The sequence below is a fragment of the Globicephala melas genome, chromosome 2 (assembly GCF_963455315.2).
Source record: "Globicephala melas chromosome 2, mGloMel1.2, whole genome shotgun sequence".
Taxonomy (NCBI): domain Eukaryota; kingdom Metazoa; phylum Chordata; class Mammalia; order Artiodactyla; family Delphinidae; genus Globicephala; species Globicephala melas.
The window spans coordinates 58,269,315-58,296,838 of record NC_083315.2 but is presented as its reverse complement, the minus strand read 5'-3'; the positions used below and the strand labels follow the sequence as shown (position 1 = coordinate 58,296,838).

At 34.1% G+C, this 27,524-nt stretch overlaps 1 protein-coding gene across 2 annotated transcripts in view; it reads left to right on the top strand.

The window, feature by feature from the left end:
• SCAPER (S-phase cyclin A associated protein in the ER) overlaps positions 1-27,524 on the top strand; it is a 493,827-nt gene that overhangs the window by 190,959 nt on the left and 275,344 nt on the right. For both annotated transcript variants that reach the window (XM_030874887.2, XM_030874885.2), the window contains exons 18-20: positions 3,019-3,100; positions 5,144-5,296; positions 6,089-6,196. In XM_030874887.2, coding sequence (XP_030730747.1) covers positions 3,019-3,100; positions 5,144-5,296; positions 6,089-6,196 — 343 coding nt within the window. The remainder of the gene's footprint in view (positions 1-3,018; positions 3,101-5,143; positions 5,297-6,088; positions 6,197-27,524) is intronic.

Here is a 27,524-nt window from a genome sequence, read left to right as displayed (position 1 = left end):
GATGAGTGTTCTCTAAATGTCAGTTAAATAAAGTTAGTTGATAGTGTTTAGTCGTCTGTATACTTACTGATTTTCTGTCTAGTTGTATTAATTCTTGAGATAGAGTTATTGAAATCTCCAAAAATAATTGCTGAATTGTCTATTTCTCTTTTCAGTTTTGACAGTTTTTTGCTTCATGTATTTTGGTGCCTTAGTATTACAGGCATGTAATTTATACTTACTATAACTTCTTGAAGTATTGACCCTTTTATCATTATGAAATATCCCTCGTTGGGTTTTTAAAAAAATATTTCTTGTCTTAAAGTCAATTTTTTTTATGTTTTAAATATTGCCATGTTTATTGTTTATATGATATGTCTTTTTCTGTCTAAAGGGAAACATTTTTTTGTGTCTTTGTATCTAAAGTGTGTCACTTATATATAGTTGAGGTTTCTTTTTATATCTGGCCTTCTATTTTCTGCCTTTTGATTGTTTAGTCCATTCTTATTTAATGTAATTTATTGATATGACTGAATTTAATGTCTGCCATTTTGATATTTGTTTTCTGTATGTCTCAAGTTTTTTTTCTCCTTTACTGTCTTCTTTTTTGTTAAACCAGTACATTTTAAAAATTATTGATTTATTTAGTTTTGGCTGTGTTGGGTCTTCATTGCTGTGTGTGGGCTTTCTCTAGTTGCCGCCAGCAGAGGCCACTCTTCGTTGCGGTGCCTGGCCTTCTCATTGCAGTGGCTTCTCTTGTTGCGGAGCCCGGGCTTTAGGCGCCCAGACTTTGGTAGTTGTGGTGCACAGGCTTAGTTGATCTGCGGCATGTGGGATCTTCCCGGACCAGGGCTCAAACGTGTGTCCCCTGCATTGGCAGGGGGATTCTTAACCACTGTGCCACCAGGGAAGTCCCTCAACCAGTACTTTTTAGGGCATCATTTACATTTTTCTCTTGATTTTAAAAACTGTATTACTTTAGTTATTTGCTTAGTGTTTGCTTTCTTTATTACAGTATTCATCTTGACTTATCACAAACTACTTCACGTTAAAATTAACTTAATTTTGGTAAAATAGAACAACTTTGTTCCAATATAGCACTATGTCTTTTTCTTCTTGTATTGTCATATATATTACATCTATATATGTCATAAACTCAACAATATAGTGTTACGATTTTTTAAATGCAGTCCCACATTTTTCAAAGGAATTAGAATAATAGAGAAAATGTATTTGTAGATTCCTTTATATTTATCCTCTTATTTATCATTTCCTGTGTATTTCATTTCTTTCTGTGGATTCAAGTTACCCTTTGGCATATCTTTTTAGCTAGATGGACTTCCTTCAGTATTTCTTGTAAGGCAGGTTTGCTTTCATTGAATTATCTTGGTGTTTGCTTATCTGGGAATATTTTTATTTTGGCTTCCTTTTGAATGGTAGTTTTAATGGATTTAGAATTCTTGGTTTTTCTTTCAGTACTTTGAATCTTCTTACTTTTGTTGTTTCTCATGAAAAGTCAGCCATTAATCATACTGTTTTTCCTCTGTATATGGTGAGTTGTTGGGGGTTTTTTCCTGTTTTCAAAATTTTCTTTTTGACTTTGTTTTTCACCAGTAGGTTGGTTCTCTTCATGATTATCCTACTCTGTACATTAATGCTTTTCATAAAATATGGAAAGTGGCCACTATTTCTTCAGATATTTAATTGTCATTTCTCTTCAGGTTCTTCTGAGTTGTAACAGTTTCTCAAACTTTCCATGGTTTTGATGACCTTGACAGTTCTGAGTAGTGGTTAGGTATTTTGTAGACTTTTCCTCTCTTAAGATTTGTCTGATGTTTTTCTCATGGTTAGACTGAGGTTATGGGTTTTGGGAGGAAGAGCACAGAGGTGAATGTGAATTACCATTTTTAAAATGTCTAAGGTTCATACTGTCACCTTGACTTATCACTGATTTTGTTAACCTTGATCACCTGGCTAAGGTAGTATTTGTCAGATTTCTCCACTGTATAGTTTAAAAATTTCCCTATGCTGTCCTCCTTGGAAGCAAGCCTATGCTGAAGAGATGGGGAGTTATTCTCTACCTCCTTGAGACACGAATTCATACATAAATTATTTGCAGTTCTTCTGTACAGGATATTTGTTCTCCCATTTATTTATTAAATTCCTTTGTTATGTCAACGGGAACTCGTTTATATTTGTATTATACTATGGGTTACAAACAGTATTATGGTATTTATTTTGTTGCTCAAATTGTTTCACCTTTGGACATTGGAAGCTTTTTCGTTTGACCCCTGCTTGCCTTTGACATACTTCATCATTTTGTGTTTTTGAGTACTTCCTTACTTCCTGGCACTGCAAGATGCTTCAAATTCATCTTATATTTTCCCTGCTCCATCCCTAGAAAGCCATTTGTTTAAGGACTCCTAGTTCCTTTCGTTGGAAAGTTCTTAAAAAACGTTTTCTCTTTCTCTGTTGAGATTCTCTATCTGTTGAATCATTGTCACAATATTTTTCCTTAGGTTGGCATACTTTCTTTTAATTCTTATAATGTATTTATAATACCAAATAAATCTAGCATATGGCCTCATTCAGAGAGTTTCATTTGACTGCATTTTTCTTAAACATGGTCATACTTCTTTGTATGTCTTATAATTTGTTTGTGATTGATTCCTCTCGTATTCTCTTTGTCTTTGTGAATTTTTGCCTTTTCTATTCCTTTCATATTGTTTTATAGGTTTTTGGAAAGGAAAAGAGATAAATATATATTTTCAATATACCATATTTAAATGACAGCCCAGAGCTAGTATTTAAACCCATTCTTGGGTCCAGAAACCTACTTTTATAAATAATAATGTCTGTTGCTTCCCAAATGTTTAATGAGCAATAATATATCTGACACTTAATAGGCATTCAGAAAAAAATAATTTAAAAAACTCTCTAGAACATATAAGCCTATGTGTCCTAATTGTATTTTTTTAACCTCATGAAATTTGTTACTCCAAGCAGTTGAGTTTATAATTTTTAAATATCTTCTTATAGAGACAGGGAAGAACGATTGGCAGCACTCACAGCTGCTCAACAAGAAGCTATGGAAGAGCTACAGAAAAAAATTCAGCTCAAGGTAGGAATATTATATATTTTAATTTGAAATTTTAGAGCTATTTTAATGTAGCATGAGATTAAAATTTTATCGATTTAATTAATTGTATAAAAACTGAATTAGGGGCTTCCCTGGTGGCACAGTGGTTGAGAGTCCGCCTGCCGATGCAGGGGACACGGGTTCGTGCCCCAGTCCGGGAAGATCCCACATGCCGCGGAGTGGCTGGGCCTGTGAGCCATGGCCGCTGAGCCTGCGCGTCCGGAGCCTGTGCTCCGCAACGGGAGAGGCCACAACAGTGAGAGGCCCACGTACCACAAAAAAAAAAAAAAAAAAAAAAAAACTGAATTAGGGCTTCCTTGGTGGCGCAGTGGTTAAGAATCCACCTGCCAGTGTAGGGGACATGGGTTCAAGCCCTGGTCCGGGAAGATCCCACATGCCACGGAGCAACTAAGCCCGTGCGCCACAACTACTAAGCCTGCTCTTTAGAGCCCGGAGCCACAACTACTGAAGCCCGTGCACCTGGAGCCTGTGCTCCGCAACAAGAGAAGCCACTGCAATGAGAAGCACACGCACTGCAACAAAGAGTAGCCCCCACTCGCCACAACTAGAGAAAGCCCACATGCAGCAACAAAGACCCAATGCGGCCAAAAATAAATCAATAAAATAAATAAATTTATTAAAAAAAGAAAAGAATCAGTCATATTTCTTTTTAAAAAAACTGAATTAATTTGTATTCCTAATATCAGTATTTGGAGAATAAGACATATGGTTTTGGCTATGATCAATTCCAACTCAACTATCTGAAAACTGAAATTATTTTAGTAAGATAAAGCAATTGACAGAAAAAATGTAAAGGAATTTTAGCATTTCTTGATTTTAGTAATTAATTTGTTAATGACTTGAAGACATTGCTACTAGCTTTCTTATATTCATAGACTTAATTATTTAGAAATAAACTAAAAGATTATTTCAATGTTTATGAATTGCACAGTTGTTGCTTGGGAGATTATGATAAGCTGATATTTTCTAGAAAATCTTTACCATTAGTAGTTTCTAGCAGTATGAATATTTTACATTGTGTCACAATTATTTACATGTTGGGTTTTCACAGGGGGTAGTAAATTCCAGGGAGTAGAGAACCCTATTTTACTATTTGCATAGCTCTAGAACTTTATCATGTATTTAAATTTAATGCAGCAAATATTTATTGAGTCTTGTGCTAGGCATGGGGATACAGAGATGAGTAAGACATGGTTCTCAGTTTCAAGAACTCAATCTAGTGTGAGATTCAGATGCTAAGCAGATAATTTCCATATGGATAGAGTGCTATGGAGTGCTATGAAAGTACAGAGGAGGATACTAAGCTAACATGAAGAATTTCAGAAGTCAGGGAAATAATTTTAGAGAATAATTTGTGAGCTGAATCTTGAAAGAAAGACGAATTGAATAGGTAGATGGGTGGGATGGCATCCAGCCGTATGAAGTGGTATGAGCACAAAGTCAGAAGTCTGAAATAGTGTTTTTTAGTTGGTTTATTTTTTGTTTTCTGGGAAGTCACTGGAGTCGATGTGGGTAAAGGTCTGTGTCATGATGGGCCTTGTGTGCTGTGAGGATGAGCTTGGTCTTTACCTGTGGGGCAACATTTCCCATAGTGTGTTCCAGGAAGTGCTTCTCAAAAGTATGTTGTCGTCAAATAAGTGTGTAAAATGTTGCTTAGTGTAAGCTAGGTTTATTGAGTCATAATGCACAGTGACAAGCTGGAGTAAGTAAGTAGCTTTAACTTAATATTTTCCAAGTTTATTTGACCATAGAACCTCTTCCACAAAATATCAACACTTATTAATAACCCACAGTGTAATTCCATGAAGTACACTTTAGGAAATGTTACTGTGCATGTAGGAGATATTAAAGGGCTTTATGTAGATTCTTGTCCTCACTGTCCAAGTTAATACTGAATTAAGACATTTTGTTATATTAGAAAGTTTAATGGAAATATTACTTTTTCAAGTTCTCAGTATAACTTGAATAAATTTCTGTATTCTCACACTTCGACTTCATTTACAGCATGATGAAAGCATTAGAAGGCACATGGAACAGATTGAGCAAAGAAAAGAAAAAGCTGCTGAGTTAAGCAGTGGACGACATGCAAATACTGATTATGCCCCCAAATTGACCCCTTATGAAAGAAAGAAGCAGTGTTCTCTCTGCAATGTCCCGGTAGGTTGTCAGTATCAGTATTTTTACGATACGTTATAATTTATTTACTAAAGTTTATTAAACTATGGAAATATATTCTCCCACTCTTTTAAAAGTCATACTAAGGCATCTGCTGACTACCATGGATTTCTTTCATGATTTTTATGCAAAGTAAGTAAGTAGTACAAAAATAGTATCAGCAGTTAGGAGTAGCAGTGCAAAGAACCAAAGCATGCAGTTGCTGCTAAAATGGATGTATACCTGCTTAATGATAGCCCAAGTCAATATTTTTGGGTATTATGACCACAGAAGAAAAGGAACATTTTCAGTGCTGAAACTTGAACCTTGATACTTAGAAGAAATGATACTCTGTTAAGGTTGGCTTTGATGACATGCCTTTTTGACCATGTGTCTTCTGGATCAGAGGTCCCCAACCTTTTTGGCACCAGGGACCAGATTTCGTGGAAGACAGTTTTTCCACGGACGGGGGAGGGGGGATGGTTCAGATGGTAACGGAAGCGACAGGGATCGGCAGATGAAGCCGCTTGCTCGCTGGCCGGTCACCTGCCGCCTTTCACCTCCTGCTCTGCGGCCCAGTTCCTAAGAGGTCCAGTAACTGTCCGCGAACCCGGGGTTGGGCACTCCTGTTCTAGAGGATTCTCATAATTGTATTCTAAAGAAAATATTTTTAAGACTAATATGTAAATGCTAGAGTGATCGCAACTTGCATATAGTATACTGGATAGAATGTGTAATATTTAAAGTAAGATATAATTATATGTTCATTACATTGCTCTGATTTTATGCTTTTAGATCTCTTCAGAGGTGTATCTTTTTAGCCACATTAAAGGAAAAAAACACCAGCAAGCTGTGAGAGAAAATAGCAGCATCCAAGGGCGTGAACTTTCAGATGAGGAAGTGGTAAGCTTTAATTTTGTTCTTTTATTGAGTACTTTCTATGTTCTTTTCTATTATGAAGAAATCCATGTTCATATGTATTTCTGTGATTATTTAAAACTATATTTAATATTTAATAACTACTACAATATAGTATACAAATGTCCTTATCTTAGTATATATATTAAAAGAAACATAGAAATAAGAATTTAATACTGTTTATATAATTTCAGTGCAAAAAAAGGTTTATGGTATTTTAATAATTTAAAAATATTAATAATTTAAATTTTTTAATAATTTTATTTAGTGATGTTCTATGTTTCTTGGAAAACAGTTAACAATATAAAAATCATATAAGTTGATAATTTTGTATCAGTACAATACTTAGAAATTTTTGGAAATGCATTATGTATCTACCTATAATTGCTATTTACATGGAATTTAGATTTGTATAAGTAGTTTTATAAATGTTTTTCACTCGACTGTTATTGAGATATGTATGACATTACTAATCTCTGAATTTGTTGGTTCTATTTTTAATAGAAAATTTCTAAACATACCCAAAGATGAGAAATTCATGTTTGTCAAGCATCTTTTAAGATGTCCAGGAAAGGTTATTGTGGTTCTTTGAGGGCAGTACTTGTGTGTATGTGCACATGTGTGTTTAACTCTTTTTTGAAGTAGAGCATATATTAATAGAATACACAAATTTAAAGTATATAGCTTGATGAATTTTTACATTTGTTCCACTCATATCAGCACATAAATAATTCCTTGAACCCCAGAAGGCTCCCTCATGCCCCATCTCAGTCGTGCCCCCAAAAGGTAACTGTTCTCTGACTACTAGCACAATCAATTAGTCTTGCCTGTTCTTGAACTTCATATAAATGATATCATACAGTATGTACTTTTTGTACCTGGCTTCTTTCACTCATCCTTAAGTCTGTGAGATTGATCCCTAATATTTATATGAAGCTATAGTTCATTCTTTTTCTTGGGTTTTTGTCAGTGCTCTCCAGGCAAAGACCATCAGGAACACATCTACAGTTGAATAAAATTAGGTTTATTGACTTGTTAAAAGAAGGGAAAATGCACACTATGGGAAGTTATAGTTTCTCAATAATGTGTTAGAAAGGACTTATTATAGGATTTGGATCTTTGCTAGGTGATCTGGAGGTTGGGGGGAGTGTTCAAGGACGTGGGACTTTGCTCTGGAATGGATGCTGTCAGAAAGCAGGGGTGATTCTGTGGATGGTTCTTAATAAATCTTACCTAGGTAGGAGGAACAAAGCTGCTGTTTTCTCCTAAGTTTCTGGATATGACCAGTGTTTGAGGGGAAATTGCACATGGTTAATTTGGCTCACTTCTTTATGATTCCTCCTTTTAAGGATTTTTGCCCCTCAAGTTCCAACTATTTTGACAGCTCTAAACCAAATTCTGTCTCCTCAGCTTAGTAAGACTGCCACTTTCACCTTGCACTGTTCTCTCATGCCAAAAATTGGCATAAGCCCTTAGGGAAAAATCCAGAGTGAATGTGGAGCTCGCCTCATGTGCTTCCCTCCTTTTAGGGATCATGGTCTCTCAAGTTCTGGCTGTGTTGGCTGTTCTTTAATGCCTTTAAATAGATGTTTTGTATATTTTGTGCAACTTTTGGAGTTGGAAGATTAGTCCAGTATAAGCCAGTCACTGTGGCTGAAATTGGAAGTCTTTAAATGTTTAATTTCTCTAGTAGCCATTGTTTGACATAATGCTTGACACATAGTATGGTATTTAATAAGAACTCATTTAGTTGAGTTGAACTGAAAGGTTATACAGAATGGCTTTAGGTACCATTAATAAAGGTGAAATAAAAAATGGAACTAATCATCTATTTAGTTTACCTGAAATAATTTTTTTGCCTTTTAATCAAATCGTATGGGTATTTTAAGAGAGAGTAACATGGAATTTTTTTTTTTTTAACTTGAATCATTCATGTGATTATCCCCATTCTCTACTTAAGTTTACTGTTTAGAGCTAGAGTCAAGTTTATGTGTGTTCCACTATGAAAAAAAATTCTCAATTGCTTCATTAATTAGAATTTAATTATTCCCATTATAAAGGAAATTCTTCCACTTATAAAAATTGTTTGTAACTAAGTCTTCTTAATAAAAAAAACTAAATATATTATTCAATTTACAAAAAAATATTTTAAATTTTTGTGGAGCACTGCTATTATGTAAACTGGAATCTAAATTTTATGTGTTTTTATCTCAATGGAGAAGTAGAGAAGGAAAGAATATTTAATTCATGTACTTTGGAAGAAAAATGTGTAATATTATCTAACTTTTTTAGCTACTAAAGCATAGTTTGATGTTTAGCTGTTGTGGTTTGAGATTTGATCGATGTATTCATTTTGTGTACTGTTTCAGTATAAAAGTATTAAATTTTCTTTAAGTTCTCAATTCATGTAGTTATTCTTGGTTATAGCCCATTTTTCCTGAAAACAAGTGTGCAATGTAGTTGTGTAATACAGAAAGGCAATTTTATATTTACACAACACGTCATTTTTAATCAGCAAAGGTATCTATAGTAAACATACTTGTTCTACTTAAAGTTATTACTTGTCATCTGTGATGTCTTTATATTATATACACTTTATCTGTGACCCTTCTTCTTTGACATATAAGATTTTATTTATACCACCTCTGACCTAATAAAATTGGACCTTTGACCTTATGCACTTGACATATCAGATAACTTACTCTTGATCTCTGACACATTTTGTTTCAAGCCTGTTAAACATAATAGGTAGCTGCCCAGCAAGAAAGGTTTAATGTTTTGTGTTTTTATTGTAATTTGACCAGGAAATTTTTCTTATGTTTCTTGAGACTTCACAAAAAGAGCTGTTACATGTTTGATTTTTTTTCTCTTTCATCATCCTAGAATGCAAACGATAAAAGTACGTGATTTTTAAAGGTCAAAAGAAACTGGTGCTAGTTTAAATACATTCCAAAATTTAATTTTTCAGCACATTACTAGAGAAATAGTAAAGTATTAGTTTTAATTAAAACTCTGATTTCTTTTGTGATCCTGTTTTCACACTGAGGAAGCTGATAGTGATTTTTGTAGGACTTGCATAAAGTACATTTAATTCCATGTAGAAAATGAAATTAAAAAGGTTTAAAAAAATTTTTTTAAGTTATCCATTTCTGTGTTTGTGAGACTTCTTGGCCCTAAAAGCATATACATTATACCTGTTTGTCAACCATGTTATTTAAATATAGAGAAAATAATAGTTTATTTTCATTTAATTCATGGAAAGTATGAAAACAACTTTTATGAAGAATCTTAAGTTATAATTTAGTGAATGTTTACAACCAAGTGTGATTTTACAAATCCCAAATTAGTGTTTCTGCTTGGAAAATTATGCTAATTAGGTGATTGAAGGAAAAAATGAAAATTTTAATTAGTAAAAATACAAAGATATCACTGTATTTAATGGGATATAAGCCAATCTCTTTGGCTAGAGTGTGCCTGGCATTGATGTGGAAGAAGTAGTAAAGGGCTTCCCTGATGGCACAGTGGTTAAGAATCCACTTGCCAATACAGGGGACACGGGTTCGAGCTCTGGTCTGGGTAGATCCCACTTGCCGCAGAGCAGCTAAGCCCGCGTGCCACAACTACTGAGCCTGCGCTCTAGAGCTCGCAAGCCACAACTACTGAAGCCCTTGTGCCACAACTACTGAAGCCCACGCGCCTAGAGCCCGTGCTCCTCAACAAGAGAAGCCACCGCAATGAGAAGCCCACGCACCACAAGGGAGAGTAGCCCCCGCTCACCGCAACTACAGAAAGCCCGCGCACAGCAACGAAGACCCAACGCAGCCAAAAATAAATTAATTAATTAAAAAAAAAAAGAGGTAGTAGATGTCTCCCAGAATTGATGGCAGTCTGAGAAATAGTAGATAACTCCGTAATTCCTAATAGATTCGTTTTCTTTTTACCTTGGTTATTACATTTGTAGAAGCACAAGTATTTACTCTCTTTTAATAATCATGTTAGGAAAATATCTTCTTTGCCTTTCAACAGAAAATCAAGTCAAATTAAAAAACTAGAACTCATTTAGAATGGATCTTCATTTCCCCCCAATACTTCAATAAGTACATTTTATGTTAGTTTGAGAAATGATGTAAAAACATCTTACCCTTTCTTATAGGACATAGTTTCCATTGCCTTCATTTTCTGTTTAATAGGCTGGGAAAATTTTTATAGTTGTGTGTGTATATAATTCACACACACATATAGCTGATTGTTAATGTGTATATTTCTTCTCACTTTTGGAATTCTTATGGTGGTAAATTCACTTACATTGTACCTGGGATTTGCAGAGAATATGTAGCTATCTATCTATAGCCGATTTAGTCTTCTTTGTTGGTTCAAGGAAGAAATTTTTTTTTTTAAAGGAAGAAATTTTAAGTAGGCAACCAGTTTATTTTAAACCTTAGTTTGATCTGGTAATTTAATTAGTTTCCATAGTTAGTACCCAGCCTCTTTTATAACAATCCTTGGTCCCCATCCTCTTGCTTATTTCCTTAAGATGGCATCTTTGCGTATCGAAGTAAGAGTATGGCATACGTAACCCCATGTTAGGAGGAAAAGTTGGGATCGTACTACATCGTATCTTTGTCTTTTCTGATTTCCAGTGTGAGTTTCTTGTTTACCTGTTCACTTAGTTTACTTAGGGCCACCGATCTGGAAGGGTGGCTAGTGAACTCTTGATCTATTCTTTCCACTTGGACGGTGTTTCAGTGGAGCATCAGCCATTTATTTACCTCCTCCTGATCAGGCCACCCCTCAGTTCTCTCTGTTTTCATATCTCTGAGACTTTACCATAACCTCCATTCTGGCCCCTGGCATCCTACTGGCTTCTATCACATAAGAACTAAGGGCATTTGGGGAAAGCTAAACCACACAGCATGGCCATATTAATGGACCATACCCTATTTGGTGCCAGGGACACCTAGAGAGACAGTTTCTTTTGAGAATCAAAATAATACTTTTGTCATTACTCTGATTTAGCTAACACACCTATCTCCCTTGGGACACACTTTTTTTTCCTCCTTTCATCTCCAAACTTTTTTGGCTAGAAAGAAGTAAAATTTACTTTAACCTCTCTTTCCTCCTTATTCTAACCAAGTAACTAAGCCTTAAGGTTGCAAAAGGGAACTTTCTCTGTACTTTGAAGTAAATGCTATAGGAATCCTCCAAGCTTGATTATTGACATGCTAAAGGGCAAAGTAAATAAATTTATTAAACCTCAGGATATTAACTTGGCTTATAAAACTCTTCTCTTGCTTCATATATCTGTTCTGCATATTTAAAGTTGATTATAAGGTGCTTTTTTTCTTTTATTTATTTTGGAACAAATTCTAATCACCTGTCTAGCTGGGTTGAAATGGGCAAAGGCCATGTGCTAAGGAAGGTAAAATGGATAATCACATTAATAATTTTGAAATAGTGCTCCAGTGATACCTGTTTCTCATGCTTCTTCTAATGTTACGTGTTGTGCTTTCACTGCTAATCACTGTCTCAGTATTTCTTCCATTGATCTTTGCTTTTAAACAGTTGCTCTATTATAAAATGCATTTTTAAATAGGTAACAAATAACTGCAGTTTAGAAACTTAAACTATTTAGTTTTGGATAAAATTTCATTCTGTGACTCTTAGCTCTCAAAATACTGTTAACCTGTACAAATGTGAAAAGCCATTTCAACCATATTTTCCTGCATGAGTCCCTGGTGCGTGTATACTGTAACACATGCTACTTTTCTTTTGCATCATGGTGGTTGCCTAAATTTCAGAGTTTACTTAAACTAATTAAGATTAGTTTTTCCTTTTGGCATCTGCTTATTTGAGGTTTAGAATGGAGTTTTCTAGATGATATGTTAAGTGTTGTACTTTTTTTAATATAAATTATTTATTTATTTATTCATTTTTGGCTGTGTTGGGTCTGTTGCTGCGCATGGGCTTTCTCTAGTTGCGGTGAGCAGGCGTTATTATTCGTTGTGGTGCGTGGGCTTCTCATTGCGGTGGCTTCTCTGTGGAGCATGGGCTCTAGGCATGAGGGCTTCAGTAGTTGTGACACATGGGCTCAGTAGTTGTGGCTTGCTGGTTCTAGAGCTCAGGCTCAGTAGTTGTGGCACACGGGCTTAGTTGCTGCGCAGCATGTGGGATCTTCCTGGACCAGGGCTGGAGCCCGTGTCCCCTACATTGGCAGGTGGATTTCTAACCACTGCACCACCAGGGAGGTCCCTATAATATGTTTTTGGCAGTTATTTGCAACAGGTATCCATTGCCTTTAAGAAGTTAATTACATACCTAAACGCTATTGTTTTATAAAAGACAACTCTTAAACTCCTTAAACTCTTAATCCAGATCATGGTAGCTAGGAATGACTAGAACCGTGGCTAGTTCTATACATTCACAGAGTATAGGCTGATACTTTCCCATCTGGCTCTTAAGTGTCAATTACAAGGAGCTGCAGAATTGTGTCCATGGGCGATGTTAATAGATCGGAGCAACTGTGATCACCATTTCTCAGCTGCTGTCTTTCAGTTGGATGATGGAGGATCTGAAACAGGGTTACAGTGAGACAAATTTATACAGCTCAAGCTGCTTCTACTTGAATATGCTGTAAAAGTTTTATAATATGTATTTCTTTATATAGAAATTTTATGCCTGCATAATCTTAAAATCCATAGTATGATGATTTCATGTGGGAGGGATAAAGGAAATGAAAGATTTATTGGTAGTTTATGAGAGGGAACATTGCTGCCCTAATGAGGATAGATGACAAATTTAGCATTTTACATGCCTAATTTAGATAATTCTTCTAATTTTCCTTAATAAATAAGTGATTATAAATGCTTTTACTTTAATTAAGACTTTATTAGGTTCTTTATCTGAAATTCAGTGGCCAGTGTTTTAGTTCCAAAGTAGATATTCATAGAGGAGCAGGGAACACCTATCTCTGATCAAACTTACTGAGTTTTAGTAATAATTATTCTGTCACTTTGGCTTCTCTTGCAGTTGGCAGAGTAGGCACATCTGTTGTGTTAGGAAAATCACAAAGCTATAAAGCAAAATTGTCACAGTCCCGTAGTTTGGTCCTCTCTCTCAAAAAAATTTTATTTAGATTATGAAGTATCTTAGCATAAAGAATTTTTAAAAGAATAGATACATGTATATGTATAACTGAATCACTTTGCTGTACACCTGAAATTAACACAACACTGTTAATCAACTATACTCCAATATAAAATAAAAATAAAGTGGCCTAGTTTAAAATTACATTGAAGAAATTTTTATAAAGTGAAAAAGTTTTAGATATATATATTATTATATTATGTGAAAATTTCAGTCATGTAAATTTAATATTTCATTCCTTCTAGATAATTTATATATATTACTTGATGCAAAGATAAAATATATTACTTTTTCTCCCATATTTCACTAGTGTTGCTGAATTTTCTTTTTAAATATTAAAATTTTACACCAAAAAAAGAAGAAAGTAATGTAGTAAACCCCATATTCCTGTCACCTGGATAATTAGGTGATAACACTTCTTTATTTTCTTTACATTTGGAAGGATAGGGGAATACATGAGATACAAAGTGTGGGTGGGAGGACCGGGTTCCAGGAGTAGAGCTTAAGTCCTTATGTTTCACAATGAAAAGTCAATAGATACTCCTAAAATTGAAAACTGAAGAAGTAGCAACACAAAATATATTAAGGAGTATAGAGAAAAAATGATAAAATAACCAGCTAAAATCATTGCCTCTGGATTGAGGAAAGAAGTGGGGAAACCAGTAGGAAACTACTTTCCTTGAACTATTGACTGTGTAAATTATGTGTATGGGTAACTTTGATAAAAGCAAAAGCATTTTAAAAAATTAAAAAAGAAATAGAACAATGGAGATGTGTCCCTGTTGCTCCAGAGTCTTCTGTGCCCCTTTTTTGCTTTTTCTTGATTCAAGGTTAAAATTAGATAAATGAATGCATCTGCAACCATAAAAGACCATTATGGTGAAGTTGGGTATTTTGGCTTGTTACATCCTTAGTTCTTTATTCTTTTAAATTGTTGCAATATCCTTTGATGCCATTATAAAAGACAAAATACTAGATTCCATTTTGACCACTTTGATGAGATTTGCTCAGATAGGTGCATGTATTCTTAATTTCAAGTTGGCTTTTTAGCTTTTTGGCATTGTAGAACAAGTGAATTAAAGCATGTACAATTGACTCTTGCCAGGGTTTCATCTGTGTTAAACCATGCTATAGGATTTGGGGTACAGAGTGACCTTAGATTTATTCTGGTAACTAGTTCAGTAACTTGGCATTCTAAGCTGAATGAAATTAAGACTTCTTTTACCCTGTTTATTTTCTGATTTGGAGTTTTAACAATTTACAAGTTTTTATAAATGGCTCTCATCAAGGTAAGGAAGTTCCCTAGTTTTGTAAGGTCTTAAAAAAATAAGTAGGTATTTTTATTGAAATTTTTTTCTGGATCTTATGGAAAGGTCACTTTTTCCTATATTTTATTTTATTTATTTATTTTTTTGGCCACACTGCACGCCTTGTGGGATCTTAGGTCGCCCACCAGAGATCAAACCCGGGCCCTCGGCAGTGAAAGCGTGGAGTCTTAACCACTGGACCACCAGGGAATTCCCTCCCTTAATTAATTTATTTATTTTTTTATTATTTTTTTTGTTTTTTTTGCAGTACACGGGCTTCTCACTGTTGTGGCCTCTCCCGTTGCGGAGCACAGGCTCCGGACGCGCAAGCCCAGCGGCCATGGCTCACGGGCCCAGCCGCTCCGCGGCATGTGGGATCTTCCCGGACCGGGGCACGAACCCATGTCCCCTGCATCGGCAGGCGGACTCTCAACCACTGCGCCACCAGGGAAGCCCTCCCTTAATTTTTTTTAATGTGATATATTACATTAATGACTTTTCTGTTATTAAACTTATTTGGTCTTGATTTAAAGATATGTAGTTGAGGGGGGAGAGGCCACAGCAGTGAGAGGCCCGCATACCGAAACAAAAAGATATGTAGTTGAATTTGTTTTGCAAATATTTTAGTTAGATTTTCCTAATTTTCCTTTCTCAAGATTATATTAGCTTCATAATATAAGCTAACAAGTTTTTCCTTTCTTTTTAAACTCCTGGGATAGGTTGCATAAAATAGAAATAATCTTTTCTTTGAAGGTTTTGTTTAACGTGTCTATAAAATTATATGTTCTTAGTATATGTTTTTTCTGAAAAATTATTTTCTGTTTTTTATTTGTGGTAAAATACACGAGTTAAAATTTATCATCCTATCCATTTTTAAGTGTACAGTTCAGTGGCATTAAGTACATTCACGTTGTATGCCATCACCAACATCCAGCCACAGAAATCTTTTCATTGTGCAAAACTGAAACTCTTTACCCTTTAAACAATAACTCCCCATTCTCCCTCCCCCCAGGCCTTGGCAATCACCATTCCTTCTGTCTCAGGATTTGACTACCACACACACCTCACACAAATGGAATCCTATAGTATTTTTTTTTTTGTGACTGGCTTATTTCACTCAGCGTAAGATTCAACCATGTTGTAGCATATGTCAGAATTTCCTTCCTTTTTAGGGCAGAGTAATATTCCATTGTATGTATACACCACATCTTGTTTATCCATTTATGTGTTGATAGACACTTGATTTGCTTCCACCATTTGGCTACGGCAAATAATGCTGCTATGGACATGTACAAATATCTGTTTGAATGCTTGCTTTCAATTATTTGTATGTATACCCAGAAGTAGATTTCTGGATCGTACTGTGATTGTATTTTTAATTTTTTGAGGACACTAAACTTTTTTTCACAGTAGCTGTACAGTTTTACTTTCCCATAAACTGCTCAAGGGTACCAATTTCTCCACATCCTTGCCAACATTGTTATTTTATGTTTTTTTGGTAGTAGCTATCCTAATGAGTTGGTCAGATTCTAAATTAGCAATTATTTATTTGAGTGTATTTTGATTTTCTATGATTTACTACATCTATTTTGGTAAATTTTCATTTACTAGGAAATTATATGTTTTCTTAAGTTTTCAATGGTCTTGGCAAAACATTTTTGATAGTATTCTTTGTGATTTTTAAAGGAATCTTTAACTGTGTCTCCTTTTTCATTTCTAACATTTAAAATTTGTGCCTATATTTTTTAAAAAATATTTATTTACTTATTTATTTGGCTGCATTGGGTCTTAGTTGCGGCATGAGTATGCGGGATCGTTTTAGTTGCGACAGGCAGGATCTTTTAGTTGCGACAGGCGGGATCTTTTAGTTGTGGCATGTGGGATCTAGTTCCCTGAACAGGGATTGAACCCAGGCCCCCTGCATTGGGAGCGTGGAGTCTTAGCCACTAGACTACCAGGGAAGTCCTGTGCCTATATTTTTTTTCTTGATCTTTCTTGTCATGAGTTTGTCTATTTTATTAGTATTTCTAAAGATTTGGTTTTTAGTTTTGTTGATCCTATCGCTTCTTTGTTTTTTACTCAGTAAATGTCATTTCTTGGTTTTATTATTTCCTTTTTACTTCTTTCTCTGAGTTTATTTTTGCCAGTCTTTTTCTAACTCCTTAAGGTGAATGCTTTGCTCATTAATTTTTAGCCTTTTTTCCTAAAGATATTAATCTCTAAGGCCTTTTTTGATACAATATATTTTCATTATTACTCACTTCTAAATATTTTCTAATTTCCTTCAGAATTTTTTCTTTTATCCATTGGTTGTTTAGAACATTGACTTGAAATTTCCAAACATAAGAGTTTTGTCTGTTGATTTCTACATTAATTACAGTAAGATCAGAGAATGTAGTCTTTGAAATCCTTTGAAATCTGAAGTAGCATGGCACAGGGTAAGATTTTGTAAATGTTCTGTGCCTGAAGAGAAATTGTATTTTCTAGTTACCTATTCTATCAAGCATATTAGTCATGATATTACAATATTCTATATCTATATTGAGTTTTGTCTACTTTCAATTACTGATTGAGGAGATTAAAGTCTCTCACTATGATCATAAATTTATTTTTTCTTGTTCCAGCCATTTTTGCTTCATATATTTTGAGGCTACGTTACTAAGAGCATACAAGTTTACAATTGTATATCTTTCAATGTATTCAGCCTTTTACTATATGAAATGACTCTGTAGCATGAGTAATGCTATAGGTGAATAGTTTTCCTTTTTATCTGCAGGTGCTTTCTGGTTTTAACATCAAGTTCATAACAGATTCACAAAATAAATTGGCTTTTTTTTCTACCTCTGAAGAATTTTCTTGAAGTCTTATTTTGTTTGACAGTAGTATACATATACTAGATTTCATTTATTTAGTATATGCATGGTGTATCTTTTTCTACTTTAAAATATTTTGGTGAAATTCATTATGTAACAGAAGAGTACATAAGATGTATATATACTGTTTGTAGAATAATAATAGAACAACTGTCTTTGTGCCTACTACTCAGGTTAGTAAGAATCTCCCAGTAGGAAATTTTGTTTGTTTGTATGTGCTTTTGTTTATGAAAGATATTTTCACTGGGTAGACATTTGCAATTTTACATTTATTTTCTCCAAAAATTGAGTAGATGTCATTTGCTGTCTTCTTGCTTCTACTCCTCATAGGGTCAGTTTGTTCTTCTTTATTCTTTTTCAAAATTTCCTTAGCTATTCCTCTGCTTTTCAGTTTCTACATAACCTTTGCAATTAACTTGTAAGCTAAGAAAATCCTGTTTGTGTTTTGATTGAGACTGCATTGAGATAAGTGTGGACATCTTTTAAATATTCTTTCTTTCCATCCAGCCACATGTTTGTCTACTCATATATTGTATTTGTATGTATGTGTCATTCAGTAAAGTGTATAGTTTTCTTCATTTAAGTCTTAGCATTTCTTGCTGGCTTGTTTCTCGATAATTAGTGGGTTTTACAAGTATTTTGTATTTCAGTTTTTATTTTCTTTTAAACAAAGAGGTAGTTCCAAGGTTATAGATTAGAGTGGTGGCAATGCCTTTTGCTTTATTTTATGAATATGAGTGTTTGTGTGTATTTAAAAGTGTGAAATGATTCATGGATTTGACTGTCAGATATTTTGCATAGGAGCCAGGCTAATCTTCTGTGCATTGCTTTAATTTAAAATATGTAATGCCAAAATGAGCACTAGTCTTTGTTTTTAATTTCAATTTTTATTTCATTACGGTCATAGGTTATGCCTTATATAGGTTCTACTTTGGGAAATTTAATGATTTTTCTTTATAGCTTCATACATTGTAAAATTTTAAGAAGAATATGTTTTTTTCTCTTTGGGTATGTATAGTATATGTTAGATCAAATTTGTTCATTGTTATGTGAATATTCTTACTTTTTTACACCTATTTTTATGCTCATTAATATCCTTTTCTCAAAAATGAAGACTACCAATATGCTATTATTATTTATTCTTGCCTCCTTGTATTCTTAAAGTCAGTTTTTGCAATATATATATCACAAAGTTTAATTATCGTGGTCATAACTATTTACACATTTTTCATCTTACTGATGAATTATACCTTTTAAGAATATGAAACATTCCTCTTGCTTATTTAATGCCTCTCTCCTAGAATTTTTTTTTTTTGTATTGTTATGGCAAACCTAGTTTTGGTTAGGTTTTTGATATGTACTTTTATATTCTTCCTCTTTCCTCCTCTTCCCTTCATAGTTTTATTTTTGCATCTAGATCTGTTAACTAAAAAATATACTTTTATTTTAGTTGTTTTCTGCTCTATAAAAAGTTACCATGCTGTATGTGATCTTTTTGAACTTAGCTCTTTTCCACTCAGTATTATAGTGCCTAGATTCATACAAATTGGGAATTTCCTGCTGTTTTTAAAGCACTTTGAGGTATAAATGTTATACATTAAACTGCACTTACTTTAAAGTTTATGATTTAATAAATTTTGTCATAGTCATACACCCATGAAACCATCACCAAGATCAAGATAGTGAACATAATTGTCACCTCAAAAAGTTTCATCATCTGCTATATCCTTGCTGGTTTTCTGCCTACTTTTGTTCTATCAATTTTTGAGAGAGGGATATGGAAATCTTTTATTTTAACTGTTAATTTTTCTATTTCTTTTGGCAGTTCAACCAATTTTTGCTTCATGTTGTTCAAAGCCTTGTTATTAGATTCATAAATGCTAATCATTGTTATGTCCTCTTGACTAAATTGACCCCTTTTTATTGTCAAATGACCTTCTTTATTCCTAATAATATTCTTTGCTATGTTGTCTAATATTAACATAACCACTCCGGCTTTCTTTTATCTAGTGTTAGAGTGGTATATCCTTTTTTATCCTTTTACTTTTAACCTATGTATTTATTTTTTTGCATGCATCCTTTTCTTAAACATTTAAAGGGCAATAGACTTAAAGGGAATGTTTATTCTGGTACTGTTGACTATGATGTGAAGCTGCTAACTCTCTCAAGCCCTTGTCACCCAGGGCTTGTGAAAGCCACTCACAACTGGGGAGTTCCAGCTCTGTCTATGAGCATTATTGTCTCTTTGATTCTGTATTGAAAGGGTGATGTTATTTGTGATCTGTGGTAATATTGTTACTGGGATATTATTGAAACGATTTCTGAGGATGAAGTCTGATACTAATCTAAGTTGCTATATTTTAAATCTGAGAATTCTGCAAAGATATTTTTCATTATAAGCCGTGGTTCAATACTACTGAACCATTCCCTGTTGTAGTATTGAGCTCAGACCTCTTTCCATCTTCACAGCATGATAAATTATAAGCTTGTTGAACTCTGGGCTTTTCTTTGAGTCATCTGTTAAACCTCAGATTAGATCAGAAAGGAATATCAGTATCTGAAAAAGAAGTCTTTACCTCATTTATCATCTCCACCAATCAGAAAACTGATGGAGTATTTGTAATTGTCACTGAGTGACAGGGGGACAGATGGTGGACTATCATTCTATCAGAAGATGGCCTTTTCTCTTTTACATGGTGTCTGTTTCACATATTTCATTAGCTTCATTTTTCTCATCGGTCACTTCAAACAATATAATACATAGATTGTAGTAGATAAGAACATAAGTGTATCCTATACCTGTAGACAGGGATCTTGGCAGAGTTGAATCTTTTGTATAATTAAAATAGCCTATCGAGTTTTAAAAATTGTCATTGTCACATGTGTTTAATTTTTCAAAATGATGCTGTCACAAAGGGCATTATTTTGATAAAAGGCATTACATTTCAGATTTTCTTAAATTTACTGTTTGACTAAATTTAAAATTTTATTTAAATATAATGGAACTCTCAAACTTTTTTTTAAGCATTTCTTCAGCACCTGCTTGTGCACTCTGCACTAGTCCAGGGACCAGGGAAATACAGATAAATAATGTCACTTGAGCCTATCTCTTAATTTTATGCTATCTCTGATAAATTTCATAGTTTCATGAATCTCTAAACACTCATTTGAATATAAATGAACTAGTTTTTGTATATGGTGCTTTCACTTCTGAATAGTGCCTGGATGATAATAATCTGTAGATATGGCTAATGCCATCCAAACAATCAGTAATTACAAATCAGCTTTCCTGTGAAATCTTTCTGGGGGATAATCTGCTGGAATAGTTTTATGGAAGAGTGATATCAGTCAAAATAATAGTTTAGATTCTTTTGGTCTTATTCTGAGTAAAACTCTGACTCTTTAACTTAAGCTGTTAGCATAAGACCTTGACACTTAGTATTGAATTAAATGTTAATAAGTTAAATGTTAATAAGCTAACCTGTTATTATTTTCAATATACTATGTCTCTGAGGTTGGTATTCAAAATATGTGGTAAAGTACTGTCTAAAAATGCCATGTTGTTTGTGGTTGAGTGTTTCTTTATTTCTTCCCTTCTTTCATCTGCTTCTTCCTCTTTTTCTCCTGATTTTCCTTCTTCTTCCCTTCCCAAACACCTTCATCTCTCCACTCTTCCACCTCTTCTTCACCCCTCACTTTTCTTACCATCGTCATCCAGAGAAACAAGAAAAACAAGTTCCAACCCTCCAGGCCTTCACCCTTTCCCAGTTTTGTAGAAGACAGTGAGGAAATATTGTAAAATGCCTCCTATTTATCTTACTTGTTGTTGTGCCAGGCAGGCTTCAAAGAGCAGAATGCCTCATAATATTTTTAAGAATTTAAGAGAAAACATTATTTGGTTCTGGAATTGATTAATATCATTGGATTTTAGATTACAAAGTTGAGAAAGTAAAGGATGAGGTTGAGAGAAAAATGTTGTTTTCCAAACAAAATGTGAAAACCCTTGCATTAATTTCTCATCTATTTAGATTAGTAACTTGGCATCCACCCTGCTCTTGAAAGTAAACTTTTGGCTCTAGAGAAATATGCCTCTTGAACATGACGTTTGATTTTCAAGTAAAAATACATTTGTATTACTGTAATGAAATTCTGGTCCTTTTTATTCAAAGAAGACATATTTAAATGCTTTTTGATCAAGGAAGAATAACATCCTTAAAAATTCTCAGTTCTGTATTATAATATTTTTAAATAATGGGAAGCAAATTATTTTCTTTGATGTAGCACATTTTATGAAATGTATTTATTGTGTGGTAACCCTTGAGAGAGCTATAATAATTATAGTTTAATAAAATCCTATATTGTGTCATTTATATTTTCCTTCTAATCAACTATTTTTAGAACTTTGACATTCTTTCCCAAAGATCATGAACCTATCTATGGCTTAATTTTTTCCTGTCTCTTTTAAAAAATAAAGAACTATGAGAGCCTTTAGGAAGAGTCTGATAGAATATCGAAGTCATAAACTTCAATATGAATTATTTCGTTGAATATAGTAAATTATGTTAGAAAGGCCAGGGTTTGGTCTAGTATGCCGTAAAAGGTAATTAAAAGAATAAGAAGGGTATAAACTTTGATGAGATCATCTGTATAGGTATTAGTTTCCTTATATGTTGTACTGGTATTTCTTATTGCAGCAATGTTGTTTTTATATAAAAAGTCACAACTGTGACTTTAAAACTAGACTTAAATTTGTGTGTGTGTACACAGTTAGCCATCATTAATTAGCTTTTGGGCTTGATACATTCATTTCCAGAATGTTAGAAAATGGGGGACTTTGCAATTTACTGTCTAATCCCTTTTCTTTTTTTCCTACTGAGGAAACTGAGGCCCAGAGAAGTCACTTAGCCATGAGCTGTAGAATTTATCCTGGTATAGCTATCTTGACTCACAGTTCAGTGCTGTTTCCACTGCATTGATTTGCTTTTCTATTCCTAAGGAAAAACAGTCTCCCCTCTTAATGGATATTTAGAATTAACAGTGTCAACTACTGAGAATGGCCAATGAAGACTCATTTCTGACTTGTTAGTAGCAGATTAGTACTTGCACTGAGCAGGATTCCAGGGTAGGAGCTGTATTTTTTAAATTTTTATAGGAAAGAAGGAGATCCAGGGGTCTTTGGATGATTTTTGGTCCTGATTGATTCATATTTTGGAAATGAGTCATAGATACTGTGTCTCAAAGAGTATACTTTGCTTTTCCTTGTGCCTGTGCCATAATAATTAGGATTGTGGATAGATACAAAAAGATGAGTGTATTTTTATGTAGTTATACTTATTCTTCTGCAGCACAAATGAGCCTATAGCAACTTAACCTAATACAAACAAATCCTCTTTTCTTTAAATAGCTTGCCTTTTCCTTACATTTCCTTATTACCATTAATTTCACAATAATTAAAATTTAAATATATGTCAATTGTGGAAAATTTGAGAAAAATATAGTTTGCCTACTGTTAGCATTTTGATCTAATTTTCAGCTCTTTACATATGAATATATGAATCTTACACACTTATTTATATATAAGCTGCACTGCAAGGATTGAATCCTGAATTTTATTTTATTTTTTAAGAATATAAGCTATGTGGTTTAATTGTATACATTGGTCTTAAGATTTTTGGTCTTATTACTTGCATATGTGATCTGTTTCACACTCTTTAAAACAGAAAATCATTGAGTAGCAATCAGATTTCAAAAAATCTTCCAAGTACAGCCAGACAGTTGTCTACGTGATATGCTACATATGACAACATAGAATGTACAATTATATTAACACAGACTTCTTTTCCAAGGGATCGGTATTTTCACACATCTAATAGGTCTTGCACACAAGATAACAAACAGCAATATCGGTGTCTCTCAATCACATTAAGTTCATCAGACGTATTAAAAGGGTAGCCCTTTTTAATTGAGATTTTTTTTTTTTTCTTTTTTGCGGTACGCAGGCCTCTCACTGTTGTGGCCTCTCCCGTTGCGGAGCACAGGCTCCGGACACGCAGGCTCAGCGGCCATGGCTCACGGGCCCAGCCGCTCCGCGGCATGTGGGATCCTCCCGGACTGGGGCACGATCCCGTGTCCCCTGCATCGGCAGGCAGACTCTCAACCACTGCGCCACCAGGAAAGCCCAATTGAGAATTTTTATACATATTATATATATATGCTTTTTTAACATTTTTTTCTACATTATCTCTCTTTTAGATAAATGCAGAGCTTAGGAAATAATACTTAAATGAGAACACCTTGGACAAATCCTCAGGCTCTGTCCTACAAGTGTTCCATTCAGGAAGATCTCAGTACTTCTTCTCCACTTTCTTATAAAAATTTACAAACTGATTCATAACCAAAACACTTTGGAAAAAGAAGAACAAAGTTGGAGATGTTATGCTACCTGATTATAAGGCTTATTATAAAAGTTATATCAATCAAGATGGTGTAGTATTAGTATCTAGATTGGAAAATAGACAAGTGGAACAGAATACAATTTACAAGCTGATTCATAACAAAAACAACTTTGGAAAAAGAACAAAGTTGGAGATTTTATGCTACCTGATTATACGGCTTATTATAAAAGTTATAGCAATCAGAGTGGTGTAGTATTAGTATCTAGATTGGAAAATAGACAAGTGGAACAGAATAGATAAATGGATCTACACCTGCATATTTATATAACTAATTTTTTTTTGTACAGCAGGTTCTTATTAGTCATCAATTTTATACACATCAATGTATACATGTCAATCCCAATCGCCCAATTCAGCACACCACCATCCCCACCCCACCGCTTTCCCAGCTTGTTGTCCATACATTTGTTCTCTACATCTGTGTCTCAATTTCTGCCCTGCAAACCAGTTCATCTGTACCATTTTTCTAGGTTCCACATATATGCGTTAATATACGATATTTGTTTTTCTCTTTCTGACTTACTTCACTCTGTATGACAGTCTCTAGATCCATCCACATCTCAACAAATTACCCAATTTCGTTCCTTTTTATGGCTGAGTAATATTTCATTGTATATATGTACCACATCTTCTTTATCCATTCATCTGTCGATGGGCATTTAGGTTGCTTCCATGACCTGACTATTGTAAATAGTGCTGCAGTGAACATTGGGGTGCATGTATCTTTTTGAATTATGGTTTTCTCTGGGTATATGCCCAGTAGTGGGATTGCTGGATCATATGGTAATTCTATTTGTAGTTTTTTAAGGAACCTCCATACTGTTCTCCATAGTGGCTGTATCAATTTACATTCCCACCAACAGTGCAAGAGGGTTCCCTTTTCTCCACACCCTCTCCAGCATTTATTGATTCTAGATCTTTTGATGATGGCCATTCTGACTGGTGTGAGGTGATATCTCATTGTAGTTTTGATTTGCATTTCTCTAATAATTAGTAATGTTGAGCAGCTTTTCATGTGCTTCTTGGCCATCTGTATGCCTTCTTTGGAGAAATATCTATTTAGGTCTTCTGCCCATTTTTGGATTGGGTTGTTTGTTTTTTTAATATTGAGCTGCATGAGCTGATTATATATTTTGGAGATTAATCCTTTGTCCTTTATTTCGTTTGCAAATATTTTCTCCCATTCTGAGGGTTGTCTTTTCGTCTTGTTTATGGTTTCCTTTGCTGTGCAAAAGTTTTTAAGTTTCATTAGGCCCCATTTGTTTATTTTTGTTTTTATTTCCATTTCTCTAGGAGGTGGATCAAAAAAGATCTTGCTGTGATTTATGTCAAAGAGTGTTCTTCCTATGTTTTCCTCTAAGACTTTTATAGTGTCCATTATTATATTTATGTCTCTAATCCATTTTGAGTTTATTTTTCTGTATGGTGTTAGGGAGTGTTCTAATTACATTTTACATGTAGCTGTCCAGTTCTCCCAGCACCACTTATTGAAGAGACTGTATTTTCTCCATTGTATATCCTTGCTTGACCATGGGTGTGTGGGTTTATCTCTGGACTTTCTACCTTGTTCCATTGATCTATGCTTCTGTTTTTGTGCCAGTACCATATTGTCTTGATTACTGTAGCTTTATAGTACAGTCTGAAGTCAGGGAGTCTGATTCCTCCAACTCTGTTGTTTTCCCTCAAGACTGCTTTGGCTGTTTGGGGTCTTTTGTGTCTCCGTACAAATTTTAAGATTTTCTGTTCTAGCTCCGTAAAAAATGCCATTGGTAATTTGATAGGTATTGCATTGAATCTGTAGATTGCTTTGGGTAGTATAGTCATTTTCACAATATTGATTCTTCCAATCCAAGAACATTGTATATCTCTCCATCTGTTGGTATCATCTTTAATTTCTTTCATCAGTGTCTTATAGTTTTCTGCATACAGGTCTTTTGTCTCCCTAGGTAGGTTTATTCCTAGGTATTGTATTCTTTTTGTTGCAGTGGTAAATGACAGTGTTTCCTTAATTTCTCTTTCAGATTTTTCATCATTAGTGTATAGGAATGCAAGAGATTTCTGTGCATTTATTTTGTATCCTGCAACTTTACCAAATTCATTGATTAGCTCTAGTTGTTTTCTGGTGGCATTTTTAGGATTCTCTCTGTATAGTATCATGTCATCTGCAAACAGTGACAGTTTTACTTTTTCTTCTCCAATTTGTATTCCTTTTATTTCTTTTTCTTCTCTGATTGCTGTGGCTAGGACTTCCACAACTATGTTGAATAATAGTGGCAAGAGTGGACATCCTTGTCTTGTTCCTGATCTTAGAGGAAGTGCTTTCAGTTTTTCACCATTGAGAATGACGTTTCCTGTGGGTTTGTTGTATATGACCTTTATTATGTTGAGGTAGATTCCCTCTATGCCCACATTCTGGAGAGTTTTTATCACAAATGGGTGTTGAATTTTGTCAAAAGCTTTTTCTGCATCTATTGAGATGATCATATGGTTTTTATCCTTCAATTTGTTAATATGGTGTATCACATTGATTGATTTGCGTATATTGAAGAATCCTTTCATCCCTGGGATAAATCCCACTTGGTCATGGTGTATGATCTTTTTAATGTGTTGTTGGATTCTGTTTGCTCGTATTTTGTTGAGGATTTTTGCATCTACTGAATTTTTATTTACGATTATACAATGAATGTTTCTAATATCATTACTGTTGTTTGAAACTAAACAAATCTGTATAGTATCATATTAATTCATGTACCATAATTTATGGAGTCAATTCCCTACTGCTGATATTTTGTTGTAAATCTCACTGCAGTGTGAATATATTTATAGAGTAATATTGTTGGAGAAGTAAATTACTTACAGTTTCTTTTTTTTTTTAACTGAACATTTATTAATTATTAAGTAGACTGGGCTGTGAAGCTATTTGGTTGTTCATATAGAATGGAGGCAGGACTATCAGTCTCTGAAAAGCTCTATTTTTGGATGACCAGAACTATAGAAAACTTGAAGCAAGCAACATTTCGGGTAAAAGGAGATGAGACTGCTGTATTTTTCTTACCTTAGGCAGTTCCTTGGGGTTTTAAGAAAGGATGTCATTAAGGATTATTTTCTGCAGGATATTGTCTCCTTCTGTCCTTACAATAGATTTCAAACTTGTAGTACACACTGTTAGCACTTGAATAGTGTGCAAACATGTAAATTTCATTTTAAGTCCAGTTCTTAGATGCTTGAGATATAGGAATATTGTGATTTCATTTACTCCTTTTGGCAAGACATAGAATTTTAAGATGCATGTGTACAAATTATTTCTTGTTACAAGATTTTCTAAACTGATTATTGTGGAGAATTTAAAACATTTATAATAGTAGTCAGAATAATATGACAAGCCTCCATGTAATCATTACTCAGCTGTAACAATGATAAACTTATCCTGCCTTATTGACGTTCCATTCACTTTCCTCAAATACTCTTTTTGAAGTCAATTCCAGATTTCATCTCATAAGAACTATTTTAAAATGATTTACCATCTACTTATACA